Source organism: Rhinatrema bivittatum, chromosome 8 (assembly GCF_901001135.1).
Source record: "Rhinatrema bivittatum chromosome 8, aRhiBiv1.1, whole genome shotgun sequence".
Lineage (NCBI taxonomy): Eukaryota > Metazoa > Chordata > Amphibia > Gymnophiona > Rhinatrematidae > Rhinatrema > Rhinatrema bivittatum.
The window spans coordinates 205,352,915-205,369,486 of record NC_042622.1 but is presented as its reverse complement, the minus strand read 5'-3'; the positions used below and the strand labels follow the sequence as shown (position 1 = coordinate 205,369,486).

Genomic DNA, 16,572 nt, shown 5'->3' with positions numbered 1-16,572 from the left:
CTTGATGAGCAGAGAATGGGAAGGGCATTCATGCTAACCAACTTGTTAGTACAGTGGGGAGACTGCAGGTTTATATAATTAAAAAAATTGCAGTGGTTCAGTGTTATGCTGCCTCACGAAGAATCTGGGTTCGCTTTCTCTCCCCTGGCTGGCCGGGGTTGGGGATGCAGCTGTGGCAGCGTTCGCAGCCCTCGAGTCATCCCGCAATGGCCACACCTAGTGGCCGGATTGAAGGCCAAGGCTTGCAGGTTTCTGAAAGGAGCCCTGCTGCAGTGACTGGGGAGGGGATACATAATTTAGGAGAGAAATTCCCGGGTAGTTGGGGAAAGAAGGCTTTATGGTCCCACGGCCCAGCAGAGACTGGTTCTGATCGAGTTGAAAACCCCAACCAGACAGAAAGAAACTGCTGGGCCCAAAAATAATACTGGAAGCAACTTTTGAGCGTGAAAGGTTTGCCAACAGTCCCAAAATAACTTGAGCTGTTGCGTTTGTGGTGACTTGCGTTTTGTATCTTTCCTTGCACCTGTTCTTTGGCTTTTTTGACATTTTTTGGTAAACTCCTGTGCGAACTGTACAAGTAACTTTTTATGGTACGGCGGTGCTCTCAGAACATTCACAGATGCTAACCGGCGTGTCCTTCACCTCCAGGTTTTTGGTCTAGGCAACAAGACCTACGAGCACTTCAATGCCATGGGGAGCTATGTGGACAAGCGGCTGGAAGAACTTGGTGCTCAGCGCATCTTTGACCTGGGGATGGGAGACGACGATGGGAAGTGAGTAGCATTGGTGGCTGTGCTCCTTCTGGAAGGGGCTGGGTGCGGCTAGCAGGAGCGTTAACTGCACTGCTGATTCCTCAGGGGCTTTGGCAAGAATTGCAATTAGTCCAAGGCATTGACTTGCTATTGACAAAACAAAAGACATCTTTCTTCCTATGCTAAATAATTAGAAATCAAATGATGGGATCACCACAATATACCTGACTGTTAGCCGATCCAGTAGCCAGCCCTTTCTGTCCTTTTTGTTGAAGTTCTGTATTCTGAGTTTTTTGTATTCAAAATGGATCTTGTGAACCGGCTGCTTTCTGATTGGCTGAAGTTAAATCTGTATTTTGTTTTGTGTTCATTTTTCTCAGTTAGCTAATTAAGCTGATTAGTTGACTTTTTTATTTCATTTGGTATAATATCCAGTGAGCACAAGCCTGGCATGACATGAATATTGGCGAGTTCCTGAGCGGACCTTAACACTTGCTGTATACACACTGCCCTGGCTTTTGATCAGGAAGCATAATACAGGCCAGACTGACACTAACCTCGCTGCCTGAGCTTTCCCTGCTGCCTCCCACCGAGTCCCCACATCCATGGAATGGGCAAATTTGTAATAGCAGTAAGACTCTGGCTCTGCACCCATCCGTGAGTTGGAGGAGACTTGCAGGTGGATCCGGCAAATCACAAGTGGGTGGCCCAGTGATTAGATCAGGAGATTTGTGTTCAAATCCTGCTTCTGGGCAAATCATTTTGTCTGCTATTACCCTAGGGACCTACTTGTGTTGTAAGCGCTCTGTGGGACAGGGATATTTTGTGCTCCTCTGTAAACTCTGATAATATGCCCTGGTTCAAGATGCTGTATAAGAGCCAAAACTGAAATGTTTCATACAGCGCTAAGTTTTGTGGTGTGGATACCTCATGTCTTCACTAGGTTTACGACCTGTTTTGTATAAGTAGGGATGCAAATAAACGCCATTGGCTGAATTCTGTAACATGCTGATATTAACAGGAGGATTTGTACCGCTGTGATTCTACCCCACCCCCTTCAATGTGTGCCATAAGATAAATGGAGTGTGATCTGAGATCTTGCACCCACCAGCATGCTACTAAATAAAAAAAAGGTGGTATTGGCAACACCACCACAAGGTGCCTTATTACACTATTAAAAAAAATAAAATAAAATGTTGAGAGCATCCCCCATCTCAGCTGCTCTTTTAGGCTTCCAGCGCAATGAAACTGGCCTTCACTGGAAGTTGCTCAGCATATTTCCCTGCCTTAAAACGCCATCCTTGCTCCCCCGTCCTCCTCCTTCGCCCAGGCATCTCAGCAGCAATCCCTAACTAGGCCCGTGCACCATGTTGGACTCGCCTTCACTTCTAGTTTGTTCTTCTTTACACAGCCTAGAGGAGGACTTCATCACCTGGCGGGAGCAGTTCTGGCCTGCAGTGTGTGAACACTTTGGGGTCGAAGCTACAGGAGAGGAATCCAGGTGAGCGCTCGTCACTGGGCTGGCATTTGTCAGGTCAAATGAGATGAAAAATACTGAAATTACTCCTGGTTTTAAAAAAAAAAATGGCTTAGCCAAACAAGGGGCAATTTTCAAACTGCCTGCGTCGCTCAAAAGTCCATTGATATTTTCATACCGCTGGCCTTGGCACCAGCTTTTAAAACGAAAGTACCTGCATGCCTTTATTTTCAAAACTGCTCAAGGAAGAAGTCCCCCTGCTTTTTCTGTGGAGAGTTTTCTGCCATGGAAAATGAGGCGCATCAGTTTGAAAGTGCAGGCCGTGGAGCCCTCCCCTGACCTAGCCCTGCCTCCAGGCAGGCCGCCTCCTGCTGTGGCACAGGGTGGGCACTTTGACAGATGGTATTTACCCGTGCAAAAGGCTTTTGAAAATATAAAATGCAGTAAGGGGGGAAATCTAAAGACAAGTCTCTCAAAATGGACTTGGCTTCTTGTTTCGGTTTGAAAGTTACATTGTGTGGATGTCTGATCCCCAGTGTTTCTGCTTTTGGGATCAGGAAGAAACTTTTTTTTTATTTTTAATTTGGGGGGGTGGGAGGGGAACAAGCCAGGAAGCAGGAATTCAGGTGCAGTCGGGACACCGCCCACTGGGTGGGGGTGACTGTAAAACCCCATGCTCCCTCCATAAAAGACATGGGCTGAGGGGGAGCCAATAAATTGGAGGAAAGTGACTGCTTTAGCAAACGCTGTGTGAGAAGGAGTGGGGGGGGGGGGGGGGCATGGGGGAAGAGGGGCTATGATTAAAGCAGGCTCCACCAGATGGCACATGCCCTTGAAATGCCCCCATCTTGCCATTTGTTAATGGTTGGTGGTACTTGCCATTCAGAATATGATTGGTGTGGCTTCATGAGGTGAGGGAAGGGCCCACAGGGCCTCCTGGCTTGTGAACAAGAGTGGGAAGAAGGGAGACCCTTGACGCTGCTGGGCCAGAAGCCCCTAGGCCCATTCCGCTGTATTTTGAAGACCAGAAGCTGCCCTTTGGAAGCCGGGGGGCTTAGAGCAGGTGGCTCTTTGTGCAGTTCTCCAACCCTCGGGATCCCTGGAGATTTATTTCTCGCTGCGTGTGTCCCAGACAGAAGTGAACAGTATGGCGGCAGCAGCTGGGAGCTCGCCTGGTTTGGAGAGAAATAGTTCAGTTCCCAGATTTATGTTCTTATGTGCCCTCTCCTTCAACTTATTTACTGCAATTCACATCCTTCCTTTGTATAATCTACCTTGTGCCTTTCCTAGGAAAAGGTGGAAAATCAAATGGAAAGAAAATGTACATTATTTTGTTAAGGTTTTCAGGATCTGTTCCAAAATGCACTGGTTAGGTGTCAATGAATTAAAAAAAAAAGCTATTTTTGTGGCCAAGCCACCTTTTATTTTGCAATATGTACATTCCAAGCACCTTAATTACACTGAGCCAGGGGAGGGAAAAGCACTGTGGGGCGCTCCCCAGGCCAGTGAGTGTCCCCGTGTGATCTGGGGAAAGGAGAACAAGATGTTTCAAAGACTTTTTTTTTTTTTTTTTTTTTTAATACCGTGTGAATTTAAAATCTGATGTTTAGGCAAATAGTGCCCAGCCCTGTAAGTCTTGTGTAATCCCAGAAATGCGAGCAAATATTTTATTGGCATTTTATGCAATTAAATTAGTAAGATTTTATCTGCTTCTGAAGAAACGAAAGGTGGAGTATGTATGTGGTGGAGTGTGTATGAGCTTGGGAAGAGTGAGAACTGCAAACGTATTTCATAAAATAGTGGAACATTTTGAAAATGTGAAGTCTTTAATTCTCTGAAATTGAGAGCAGGTTGCCCCCCACCCTTTGTGTGACTTGGCGGAGCAAACATGCCACTGCCACCTTGAGCCCCTTCTTAGGGAAGGGAACTCATCTTTGCTTTTTTCAGAGGTGGGGCTACCTTTTCCCCTTCCATTCCTCCCTCTTTCCTCCATCACTTTTAGGGTTGATGGAGAGTCCCATTCTGGGAGCTGAATGGTTACGCAGGTGATTGAGTTACCTGCATAAAATGTAGCTAGGGAGCAGGAGTGAATTTTGAAATCTGTTTCTGCCCTGGTAACTCCACACGTTACCTGGTCCAAGCTTTTGCGTATCAGTCTTCATTCTAATCTTACGTTTTTTGGGAAAGGCTGGAATGAAGGTGAAGTCTCCAATCAGAACCAAAATTGCAGAGCTGGCACTGCCGCCCAGCTCCTCTGTGCCTCTGCCTGTAGGTGGTGGGGTTGGGGGGAGGGCAAACCTGGTGACTATAGAAATTCTCTTGTATTAATGATTGCTGCCTGTGATCTTTTCTTGTCTCCCTTCAGCATTCGCCAGTATGAGCTGGTACTGCACACAGACATAAATATGAACAAGCTGTACACTGGAGAGATGGGCCGACTGAAGAGCTATGAAACTCAGAAACCGTAAGTCATGGAGGAGCAGCAGGAGCTGTACAGCAGGCGTCAAATAAGCAGCCCCGCGCACTCGTGTCTCCCAACTATATTCTGAGCAGTATGCTCTCTCCCTAGGGTGCACACAGCGTGTTTCTGAGCAGCTTGCGAGAGAAGCATTGGATTCACCCTTCTGCTTATGCCCAAAGTATTTTGAGCTGGGGATGGGTTTGTTAAAGTTTTATTTATGTGGAAGGCAATTTTCAGAGAAATTTTCACAAGTAAAACAAGGTTTTACCCGTGGAAGTGGGGAGTTTAAAAATAGTCGCTCCCCTTTGCTATAGGTCAGAGTACCCCTGCTAGTCACCGTGGCAAAAATGGGCTGGCGTTAAGTCAGGGGAGAGAGATTGCATTTTGAAAGCCCCATAGGAACCCTGGCGCAGAATACAAAGTACCTGCTTTTCCTGCAGCTGCCTGAACCTTCAGAGGGAAAGTGTGCAGGGCATTAGCTTCCAAACCTGTGGGCAGTCTCAGAATTGCCCCCATAATGAGCATATAAGGAGGAAAGCATGCATATTTCCAGCTTATAGGTTAGGGAGATGCAGCATTCTGATATTACAACATCCAGTTCTGAGAGCCCACAGGACAAAGGAGTAACAATGAGCTTAGTTATTTACGGCCTAGGGAATTCTTCCAGCCCTAACCTGGTATTTCCAGGTAATGTGCTGCATTAGATACACTGGGGAGGTGCAATGACTCGTCCTGATTTATAATTCCCCTTTGCTTGGCATTGTAATCTGCGGGCTGCTCAATATGCATGTGTTGCAATGCAGACTGGGTTGTCCTAAGAAGCTTGCCAGTGGTTCTTGCTTACGTAAAGATAATTGGCATCTGCCAGCCTTGGTGCTGAAACAACTTTTTCTGCCAAGGTAAAGTTCATTGGCCCTTGTTGGTGAGCCAGAACAGCGTGTACTGGAGAAGGTCTGTCAGGGAGGTGACGAGAGGCCATTTTTACTATGCTGCTGACCTCAGGAGGTGTGTCATAGGTATAATGAGTAACTGGCCTCTGTCTCATGCCTGTTGGACATGCACCAGGTGTGCTAAAGTATCCTTCAGAGGGTGCGTCTGATGTAATGATTTAAACTCTGCTGGGCTGGGAGTGTAACGTGTTGTGTAACCATTTCTTTCCAGACCGTTCGATGCAAAGAATCCTTTCCTGGCCCTGGTTTCTGTGAACCGCAAGTTGAACGAGGGGGGCGAGCGCCATCTGATGCATCTGGAGTTGGACATATCTGGTTCAAAGATCAGGTAACTTGCCTTAGTGGTGCTGATGAGCACTTTCTGCTATGGGCTGTGCAGCCAGGGTCCTCAGAACGGGGCCTGCCAGAGCAGATTCCTGGGTGTAGATGTATAATGCCAAAAAGTGCTACAGAACATGCAGCCCTTGCATTGTTACATCTCCAGTGCAACATTAGACTTTTTATAGAAACATTGCATGGCTAACATTGTAGAATGACTATCAGAATCAGAAGCTTACTTGTTTCTCTTTTAAATCCTTAAGATAAATATCATTGAGCCATTAGACTAAATGCTATACAGAGGGGTGTGTGTGTGTGTGTGTGTGAATAACCCCAGTTAAGTTTCTTGATCAAGAGGCATTCTGGGATCCATCCCAGCCGTCTCGTGAAGATAAATGCGTGATCCCTGCGTGTACCTAACACAAGGCCCTTTTTGCCCAGGTACGAGTCTGGAGACCATGTTGCAGTGTACCCAGCCAATGACACGTCGCTAGTGACCCAGCTGGGTGAGATTCTGGACACCGACCTGGACACTGTCGTCTCTCTGAACAACCTCGATGGTCAGTACCTTAGAGCTGCAGCACTGAATACGTCCCTCCAAATGCCAGCTTCTTACTGGCACTCGTTTACCCTTTGAAAACAGATGTAGAGTCTGCGGGTAAAATGTAGCTGCAGACTTTCCCTTTCCCAGTAAGGTCTTAAAATTGCCCTCTAAGAGGTTTTTGTCAAATGGTGACTGGTTTAGCATTTTCAGCAGGTAAGTGCGATCTAAATGATTAGGCGTTTAAGTTTTTGATTTTTAGCCTCTCTTTTCAAGTAACGCTCAAAGCAGCTTACAGCATTTAGAATTCGGGTAGGGTAAGTCCCTTCCCAAAGAGCTTACAAGCTAAGTGGGCACCTGAGGCAAAGGGAGATGAGGAGTGTCAGTGGGGGAAGTGGAATTTGAACTCTGCTCTCCATGGCTCTCGGTCTGTTAGGAGCCAGGAGCCAGCTTGATCATCTGATGGTACTGCTGCTTGGTGCTGTCTGAGACCTGGGATTACTTCCTGGACCTGGTGAATACTGATCCAGGCAGCTGGGGATCCCAGCCGCAGTTCAAAAATGGGTGCCCGGGAGGGGAATTCCTGTACGTATTGGGTTTCAAAGGGAGCAGTCTGAGGTTCCATGCTAAGTCTCTTACTGGCATGGTTTTGGTTACTGATGGGGAATAAAAACAGGGGAAGCCCTGGCTAGCTGTGAGTGAAGGCTTATAATGCTCTAGCCCTAGTTGGTGCAAGTTCTGATTTCAGTTGGAAAGAGTAAGAGAGGAAGCCATTGAGCCAAAACTTCCCCTCAATAGAAGCAAGAAAGGCCTGGGTTCAGATGCCAGTTCTGTCACTCGCTGCGTGTGATATTTGTCAGGTGCCTTGGCTCCTTGCGACATTGCTTGGTCCCTTCTGATTGGGCAGTAGCCATCTTATTTTCTTCATATTTCTAAAGTATCCCTCCCACAGAGTTATTCCTGTAGTACAACCAGGCTTGATGGGAATTGTATGTATGGGGTCTGCAAGTGATATCACGTTCCCTGCATGTGTGAGGAGTTTGGGTGTTGGATTAAGTATGGGATCTTCTATGCTTGGGCACCCAGGAGGGTAGAGCACCAAAAAAAAAAAAACCAACCCCCAAAAAACCTAGATAAGGAGCAAATATCCTGCAAGCAGTCGTGCTTCTATGACTGGCTGCTGGGATATGCACTTGGCAGTGTGGACAGGCAGACTGGATTGGCGGTTGGACTTTCTACTGTCGCCTACTATTATTATTCCGTTAAATAGATATTATGGAAGAATAGCAGCTCCAGATAAGCAAGTTTCATGCTTTCCAATGATAGAGCGCTTTAAAATTGTTTGGGTATTGAGTGTTGTACGAGTATAAACCCACCCCTGTTTATGCCTGCAGCAGGTGATTTCCTTTGCCTGCCGTTTTTATAGGCTCATGAATTCACTGCTCGAGGGCGTGATTAGAACCCCCAGGAGGAGGGCTACGTATCAGGCGGCCACGTGTGAAGTGTTACAGGAGAGCGCTCTGGCATCATTCTTGCAACTGTGGGACAAAAGGGTTTTAATAGTAAATTATAGGCACGCGTCTTCCCCAGGGCACAAGGATTGTGATAGCAGTGAATGGAGTTCAACTCTCTTCAGCCTACCAGCCTCTGCGCCATTATTCATGAGGGGACGAGTCATGCTGAGCATTGTGGGGGGGTTTTTTTGGGTTTTTTTGTTGGATTTGGATTGTGAATTTTAATTACTCTCCTTTCCAAGCCTGAACTCAGTAACACAGAGCTTACTGTTCAGTACTACCTGCTTTCTGCCCTCGTCCCTTCCTTCATGTTTTAGTGGTTCAAGGAGACACCTTGAGACATGAATTCAGCTCCCTTAAACTGCTGTGGGCCCTTGTGCAAGTCATTCTATCTCCTTGTGCCTCAGATGCCAAGTTAAAAACAAGGCATTTGTCCTAAAATTATCTTACTCAACAAATTTTATATGTCTGAGTATATTAATCACGTTAACATTGACCAAAATAGTATTTCACTTATGTGGTGTCTGGAGTTCATTTGGATATTAGTTTAACAATATTCTGGATCTCTGAAGATTTAGATATGAGCACGCAATGACTGATTTAGCATTCTTACTGAACTTCTTCCTGGTTTGTTTGTTTTTTTTCCCCTCACAGAGGAGTCCAACAAGAAACATCCTTTCCCTTGCCCCACCACATACCGCACAGCACTCACCTACTACCTGGATATCAGCAACCCACCAAGAACCAACGTCTTATATGAGCTGGCACAGTATGCCACTGATGCCAAGGAGCAGGAGAACCTCCGAAAGATGGCCTCCTCCGCCACCGATGGCAAGGTGAGTTCTGCTGGGTGTTCAGGACCGATTCAAGCTTGCACGACTTCCCTAGGCCTTCCTCAGTTTGATGACTCTCTTAAGTATGTCATGGCACTGGCCCGGCGGGTTAGGTTCTGTGCTGTGGATGAACTGGGCTTGACCATTCCTCAGGTCAGCCAGTGTTGAGGAGGGAGTCTGCACATTATCAGCTCCCAGACTTAAGATTCACATTATTTGGGCTCCAGAAGGCATTGCAGTTTTGTAGCCCCTAGCAAAGGACGGCCATTGTAATGTCCAGGCTGAGCTGAGAGGTGGATAATAAAAAATAGGAGCGTGTGAGCCCTGGCCAGTTACGCATGAAAACTTATGGCACCACAGATCAACTGGAAGGTCAAAAGAAGCCAGAGGAACACTTTAGACCAAAAATGCAAATGTACATCATGACTTAGTCTTTTTGGAACATCCAGAAAGTCAGATTTTTGTCTGGCATTTGGTAACTGTAAGTTATTTATGTATTTATTTTTTTTATATGTAATCTTTATTAGATTTTATAATAAAACAACAAGACAACATTAACATGTCTAGGACTTTCCAGGGAATATCATTACATATGATTTTTCTGAAAACAAATCCCAAAGTGGTATACACGTATTTTAACTTTTCCCTGCGATTACTATGCAATAGGGAGAACAAAGTGGAGTTAGAGCAATCATACAATGTATATTTTCAAACAGAAAAAAAAAAAGGAAAGAGAGAAATTGCGGAGATTATTACACACTGACACTCCTAATGGAATCAACCCCATTATCCCCACGTGAAATCAGAATTTTTTCTAGCTGATCAGGTTCCATAAAAACATAACATACATCATTTATTTTCATGATATATTTGCAGGGAAATCTTATTGTTATCAAAGCTCCCATCTGCGAGCTCTGGGACATAGTGCCAGAAATTTTTTCCGACGTACTTGGGTAGTTCTTACTATATCATGGTATACCCCAATTTTTTCTCCCTTGTATGTTTTATTGCGATTTCTAAGGAACAATCTTAGCACACTGTCTCGCTCCGTAGGTGTCAAAAATATAACAGAGTCCCTCTTTTTTTCTATTTGTTCTTGTGTAGTTTCTAAGAAGCCTGTTAAATCCCTTATTGGTGATTCCATCTGAGGCAGTTCCACTTGAGTATTCACAATTATACCATCTTGTCTTTGCTCATTTAGGAAGTAATTTTTTATAATATTCAGTGATTCTCCATCTGGGAAAGACAGTACATCTTGTAGATACTTCTTAAAACTGCTCTTTAGGGGATATTAGCTTGCATTTTGGAAAATTTAGTACTCTTAAGTTGTTGTAACGTAGATTATTTTCCAACATCTCCACACGCTTTTCAATTCTTGTATCTCCTTGTATTAGATTAGCTTGCACAGAATTAATCTGTTGAATTTGTAAATCCATCTCTTGAATCTTATTTAAATGATTTAACACCAACGGGTTTACAGTGTTTAGTTGTGTTTGTGAGTCTTTAATCACAGTTGTTAAAGACATAATTGCATTTTCAAGCATAGTTAAGGCACTCCAAACTTGTCTCCAGAGTCACAACCAAAGGTTTTACAAGTAACTTTAAAGGCAAACCTTTTTATTGACCCATGGTTTCCTTGGGGTGTTCCATCTGACTCCTTTCTTGCGTAGGCCCTACTGGAAAACTTCCATCGGCACTACTTAATCCTCCGATATTAGCCTCACACAGGGCAGCTAGCATATCCCCGCTCTGGGACTGCCCCACAGGACAGACAGCTGGGACCCCCTCGACAGCCACCTCCCCACCGAACAACATCCGTCCATGGTTTAGGGTGGGGCCCAGCGGGCTTGAGTGGACTGGAGGAGAAGGGGTTGCCGGAGCTCCGGGGCTCAAAGTTGTTTCGCCGAGTTGTTTGCTCTCTCTCAGACGCTGCCGCCGGCTCTCCCGGAGCTATTCCCGCAGCGGTAAAGAACGCCCTTATTCTAATCTGTTGTAGGGTAGGCGTCTGGGGGGGGTCGAGGATCCTTCCCTCACCTTACCCTTTCTTTTTGTATGCGGCATATTCAGTAGCAGGAAAAAAGTATAGGCGAGTCAGGAGAGCTCTCTAAGCGCGTCTTTCTCTCACAGCGGCCATTTTGTTCTCCCTATTTATGTATTTATAACTTTCATCGTAAGTGGTTTATAAAAATTTTTAATAACTTGAGAAAGGCAGAATATTTAAGTCACAAGGCAGAATATATTAAAAAAAAAAAAAATAATAAAATGCAGCATGTGGTAATGCATAAATACTGATAGGAGAGAGATTTCAGAGTGGGTATAAATAATACCTGAAGACTGGTGCATTGGGTAACAATAAAAGAATTAAACTCTATTAGTAATTAATGGGTGTAAAGAGTACAGTGCATAGTTAAGTATGTTTGATTTATATATGTTAGGTTATTAAAATTTTTTCAATATATGTAAGTAGTACCGATTCTTAAATATATTCATGGGTAAGTGACTCTCATACCATCCCGCTAGCTTTTTGGCATGCCTGCTCTCAAGCCGCATTAGGGATCATCTTTAATCATTGGTCACTATTTTACCCATGTGTTTTTAATTCAATTTATATTTCGATTATTTTGCTTTTTTTTGTTCTTTTGCTTTTAAATAAAAATGACAGAGATACTTCCCTTATGAAGCTCAATGTCCATGGAGGGTGATACCCTTCCAATTTTTTAAATGCAGTCCAGAGTACAGTTCGACGTGCACGTTTCGCGTCCTGTGCTGCTTCAGGAACCTATCTGGCTGTATTCGCGTGCCAAATTTTCTTCGGTTACACTTCAATATTGCCTCGCGAACGTGAACATTACTTCATCGCGGTTCGGGAGAAAATTCTCCTGTCTGACAGAAAAAATTTTAATAACCTAACGTATTTAGATATATTTCATATTGGACTCGTTGGTTATCGATTGAGTTAGTTGATATATATTATGATTTATATATGTATCATATTATTTTTTTTAGGCACCCAATGTAAAGACAGTGAGAACCAGTTGGGTGGAATTAGCCTAGCAGTTGGCAAAGTTATGGGCTCAGTTGAGGGAGGTGTTCTGGAAGACGGGCAGTAGTCACTGCTATAGAATCTAAAGCAAGGTCTGGAGGTCAGATAGAAGGAAGAGTCTCTGCTGTGCAATCCTATTAGAAAGCCTGGCTGAACAGCCAAGCTTTGCTTCTTTATTTTTATTTATTTTAATGGAAAGTGAAGTAAGAAGGTTCAAGGCAGAGGATATTGGTTTGTTCCATAATTCCGGGGCAAAGCACAAAGTTGCATGCAAGTTAAGAGGGGATGGTAAAAAGGGCCTTTTGTGAGGACTGAGGTTTCCTGGTGTGTGTAGGAGAACAGAAGTTAGGAGACAGATTCTGAGGCCAGTTGATTCATGCATGTAAAGACGAAACAGTTTAACATTGCATCCTATTTTCAACTGGGAGTCAGTGTAACTGACTCAAGATTGGTTTTATATTGTATCTGGCTTTGGGTGCTATCAGCTGCCATGCTCTGGAGAAATTGGAGGCGTTTGAGGTTATATTGAGAGATGCTGCTAAGTAGGGAAGAATAGACTCTATGATGGGGTGATCAATGAGCGTATCGAGATGGCAGTGTTGCGCTTCTTAAAGCAGTTATGTAGTTGGCAGATCTGACAGATGCATAAAGGAGGTCCCTATCACAGTTGAGATATGGGATTCCATTGTAAAATCGTGGTTCCCTGTACGTACGCGGATCAGTCCAGACTCCTGGGTTTTGCCTCCCCTCCAGCAGATGGAGACAGAGAAGTTTTGACAGACTCTGCCCTATATCCTAAGGTGCCACCCGCAGTCTGTCAGTATTTCTCTGTCTCCAGCAGATGGTGGAGGTTCAAAACCTACAGTCTATACTTGTTACTTAGTGTAAAAAAAAAGTAGTAAACAGGCCGATAAGGTACAGTGCGCCCGCTCTCCCACGTGGTTTACTGTATCGGCCTGAAAGTAAGCAGGGAGTTTTTTTTTTCTTTAACTTAAACTTAGGTCTTAAAAAAAAAAAAAGAAAAAGACAGGATTTTTTTCAGCCTCCCAGGGGGTTGTCAGGTCCTGAGGGAACCATCCCCCCCTGGTGCTTGAGGCGGCTGCAGCTAAGGGTCGAGGGCCACTTACAAGCAGTTCTGGATGTGATACCGGGGAGCCTGGTTCGCTCAACCCAGAAGGACCAGGACCCATAGAAGACTGCCAGGCAAGTTTAAAAAACAAACAAACAACAAAGTCTTTATTTTCGGTGCTTGGACTCTCCATTCCCTCACTGCTGGTCTTTTTGCCGCTGTTTTCGCCGCTCCGGGTTGTTTTTTCTTCCTTTAGCGATGCCACGGAGAACAGCATGTCGGGTGTGCGGCTCTTTGTGCGTGCGCCTTTCTCGAGACGGCCTCTGCTCCTCATGTCTCCGTGGGGGGGGGAAGGAACCTCCGCAGCGGCTGGGGGCAATGTGCAGAGTGCTAGCAAAGCTCCTACAGGGGTTAGTAGACCACGGCCCCCCTTCTCCTGAAGCCATTTTAAGCTCTATCAGAGCAGCGATGCGAGCCGCGGTGGGGGAGGGGATTCTCCCGCTGCCTTTATCCCCGCAGCAAATGGCGCCCGGGGGGTGCCAAATCAACTGGGCATGGCTCGCCTGCGACAGAGGAGAGCCCTGAGGGGGCTTCAGACTCCTCCTCTTCCTCCTCCTTTTTCTTGGAGTTTATTTTATTGCTTCATAAGGCCTTTAAGGCCAGGAAGTCTGTGAAAAAGCAGGCTGGAGAGAGAACTTCTTTTGTGGTGCCAATTTCAAATTCATGAAAGCAGTCCAAACCTAGGGGGGAGCACTGGGTCCTCAAAAGTGAAGCGCCCCATACAGTCCATGGCGCCCCATACAGACATAGATTCTTCCTTGCAGGTTTCTGACCCAGATGACCAGACCCTGCCAGCCAAGCCTCCGCTGGGAGTGGATGGGGATGCAGATCAACAGCAGGATTCGGTCCGCAGCTCCCATATTGTTGAAGTAGATGACCCAAAGGTGGTCCCCATTTTTAGAAAGGATGAGCTGGGTCCACTTATCCCTGCAATTCTAGGGGAGTTAGACATCGAAGTGCCGCCAGAGGAATCCCAGATGGGAGCTATTGATCCGGTTTTGTTGGGCCTGCTGAGTCCCCGACCACTTCCTTTCCTTTTCATCTCTCAGTTTCTGACTTGCTGTTCAGAGAATGGGACACCCCTGACCTAGAGTTGAAGGGTTAGTAAAGCAATGGAGAAGCTAAGTCCTCTGCTGGAGAAAGCTTTAAACCTTCTTCGAGTTCCCAAGGTGGATGTGGCGGTGTAAGCAGTTGCCAAAAAGACCACCATCCCCTGGTCATAGGAGCGACAGCCCTCAAGGATCTACAGGATGGAAAGTTGGAGCTTCAGCTCAAGAAAATATTTGAAGTCTCAGCACTGGGAGTGCGAGCTGCCATGTGTAGCAGTTTTTCTTTGAGAGCTGGCCTTCACTGGGTGCAACAACTGCAGGCCAACGCCTCTTTCAGAGGGAGAAGCTCTCCAGGTGAGGCGCCTGGAAGCTGCAGTCGCTTATAGTGCGGATGCTCTGTACAACCTGTTGCGGACTTCGGCCAGGTCCATGGTTTTGGCTGTCTTGGCATGCAGACTTCTGTGGTTGTGGAACTGGTCTGCGGTCTACGTGAGGTTGTTCCTACCCGGGCGTCTGTGTTGGATATTTTGTGTTTCCTACAAACCGGACTATCCAAGAGCTTATCGTGTAGCACCCTGAGAGTGCAGGTGGCAGTTCTGTTTACACGGTACAATACAGGGGGTAGCGTTAGCTGCGCATCCGGATGTGACTCGTTTCCTTCGGGGTGCAAAGCACTTAGGTCCCCCGGTCAGACACCCGTGTCCTTCCTGGAGCCTAAATTTGGTTCTCACAGCTCTGTGTCTGCGCCCTTTGAGCCTCTAAAAAGGGCAATGCTGAAAGATCTCACGTTAAAGGTGATTTTTCTGGTAGCTATCACATCTGCTCGTAGGGTGTCGGAGCTTCAGGCGTTATCCTGCAGAGAACCTTTCTTGAATTTCTGATTCTGGAGTCTCCTTAGGGGACGGTTCCTTCCTTTCTTCCAAAAGTAGTTTCCTCCTTTCATTTGAATCAATCAGTGGAGCTCTCGTCCTTTCCAGATCTGGACCGGTCGGATCCCCTTTCTAGAGACTTAAGGAAGCTGGATGTTCGCAGGGCTTTACTGCGTTATCTGGAGGTTACGAATGCTTTTCGTATGTCTGACCATCTTTTTGTGCTGTGGAGTGGTCAAAAAGAGGTAATATGGCATCTAAGACTGATAGCCCGCTGGCTGAAAGAGGCTATAAGTTCAGCGTATTTGCTGCATGGTAGAACCCTACCGGTTGGGCCCATTCTACCCGTTCGCAGGCAGCGTCTTGGGCGGAATGCCAAGAAGTCTCGCCACGAGATTTGCAGGGCAGCTACATGGAAGTCTTTACACACCTTTGCGAGGCATTACAGACTGGATGTCCAGGCCTCGGTTGTGGGGGATTTGGAGAAGGTGTGCTCCGAGCAGGCCTCTCCTGGTCCCTCCCTAGGTAAGAAAGCTCTGGTACATCCCAGGAGTCTGGACTGATCGGGTACGTACAGAGAGGAAAGGAAAATTGGTCCTTACCTGATAATTTTCGTTCCTGTAGTACCACGGATGAGTCCAGAGTCCCGCCTGCTTTATGCATAGAGGTAACGGAGAGTCCGTTCAGCATTTGTTTATTTCGGGTCTGCAGATCAATTTTGTTCAGTGTTCAGCGGGTTCTGTTCCCATTTGGGATTAGTGAGCCAGAATGTGTTAGTTGTATATAGTTTGGTTTTGAGCCATTCTGCTTTGATACTGAGTAATACTGACTGACTGTAGGTGGCACCTTAGGATATAGGGCAGAGTCTGTCAAAACTTCTGTCTCCATCTGCTGGCAGGGAGGCAAAACCCAGGAGTCTGGACTGATCTGTGGTACTACAGGAACAAAAATTATCAGGTAAGAACCAATTTTCCTTTGAGATGAATCCCCCAGCCTGTGCATGAGTTATAAGAGATCTAGGCGTCATAGTGGATAATACATTGAAATAGTCGGCTCAGTGTGCTGCAGCAGTCAAAAAAGCAAACAGAATGTTAGGAATTATTAGGAAGGGAATGGTGAATAAAACGGAAAATGTCATAATGCCTCTGTGTCGTTCCGTGGTGGGACTGCACCTTGAATACTGTGTACAATTCTGGTCGCCACATCTCAAAAAAGATATAGTTGCGATGGAGAAGGTACAGAGAAGGGCGACCAAAATGATAAGGGGAATGGAACAGCTCCCCTATGAGGAAAGACTAAAGAGGTTAGGACTTTTCAGCTTGGAGAAGAGACGGCTGAGGGGGGATATGACAGAGGTGTTTAAAATCATGAGAGGTCTTGAAAGAGTAGGCATTTACCTATGTAAAATGGTTCGACAGACGATCGCAGCCCTCAAACTTAGGAAAAAGTATGTGCAGATTGTGTAGCGTGGGCGCTCTTAGCTGCAGGAGGGAAATAGACACTCCTGTGGGTGGCACATGTCCATTTGTCAGATGTAGATATGCTGTTTTACCCCTCCAAACTCTGATTCCTACACAAATAGCAGGTGCTGAGTATTTGGATGCTTTTCACTGCACCTACTTTGCCCTCTCTAAAT

At 45.8% G+C, this 16,572-nt stretch overlaps 1 protein-coding gene across 4 annotated transcripts in view; it reads left to right on the top strand.

Annotated features, from left to right (window-relative positions):
• The window catches only part of LOC115097153 (NADPH--cytochrome P450 reductase), a 174,300-nt gene that overhangs the window by 136,305 nt on the left and 21,423 nt on the right, over nt 1–16,572 (top strand). For all 4 annotated transcript variants that reach the window (XM_029612705.1, XM_029612704.1, XM_029612703.1 and 1 more), the window contains 6 exons: nt 649–773; nt 2,164–2,253; nt 4,595–4,693; nt 5,852–5,968; nt 6,400–6,518; nt 8,668–8,849. In XM_029612705.1, the coding sequence (XP_029468565.1) occupies nt 649–773; nt 2,164–2,253; nt 4,595–4,693; nt 5,852–5,968; nt 6,400–6,518; nt 8,668–8,849 (732 nt within the window). The remainder of the gene's footprint in view (nt 1–648; nt 774–2,163; nt 2,254–4,594; nt 4,694–5,851; nt 5,969–6,399; nt 6,519–8,667; nt 8,850–16,572) is intronic.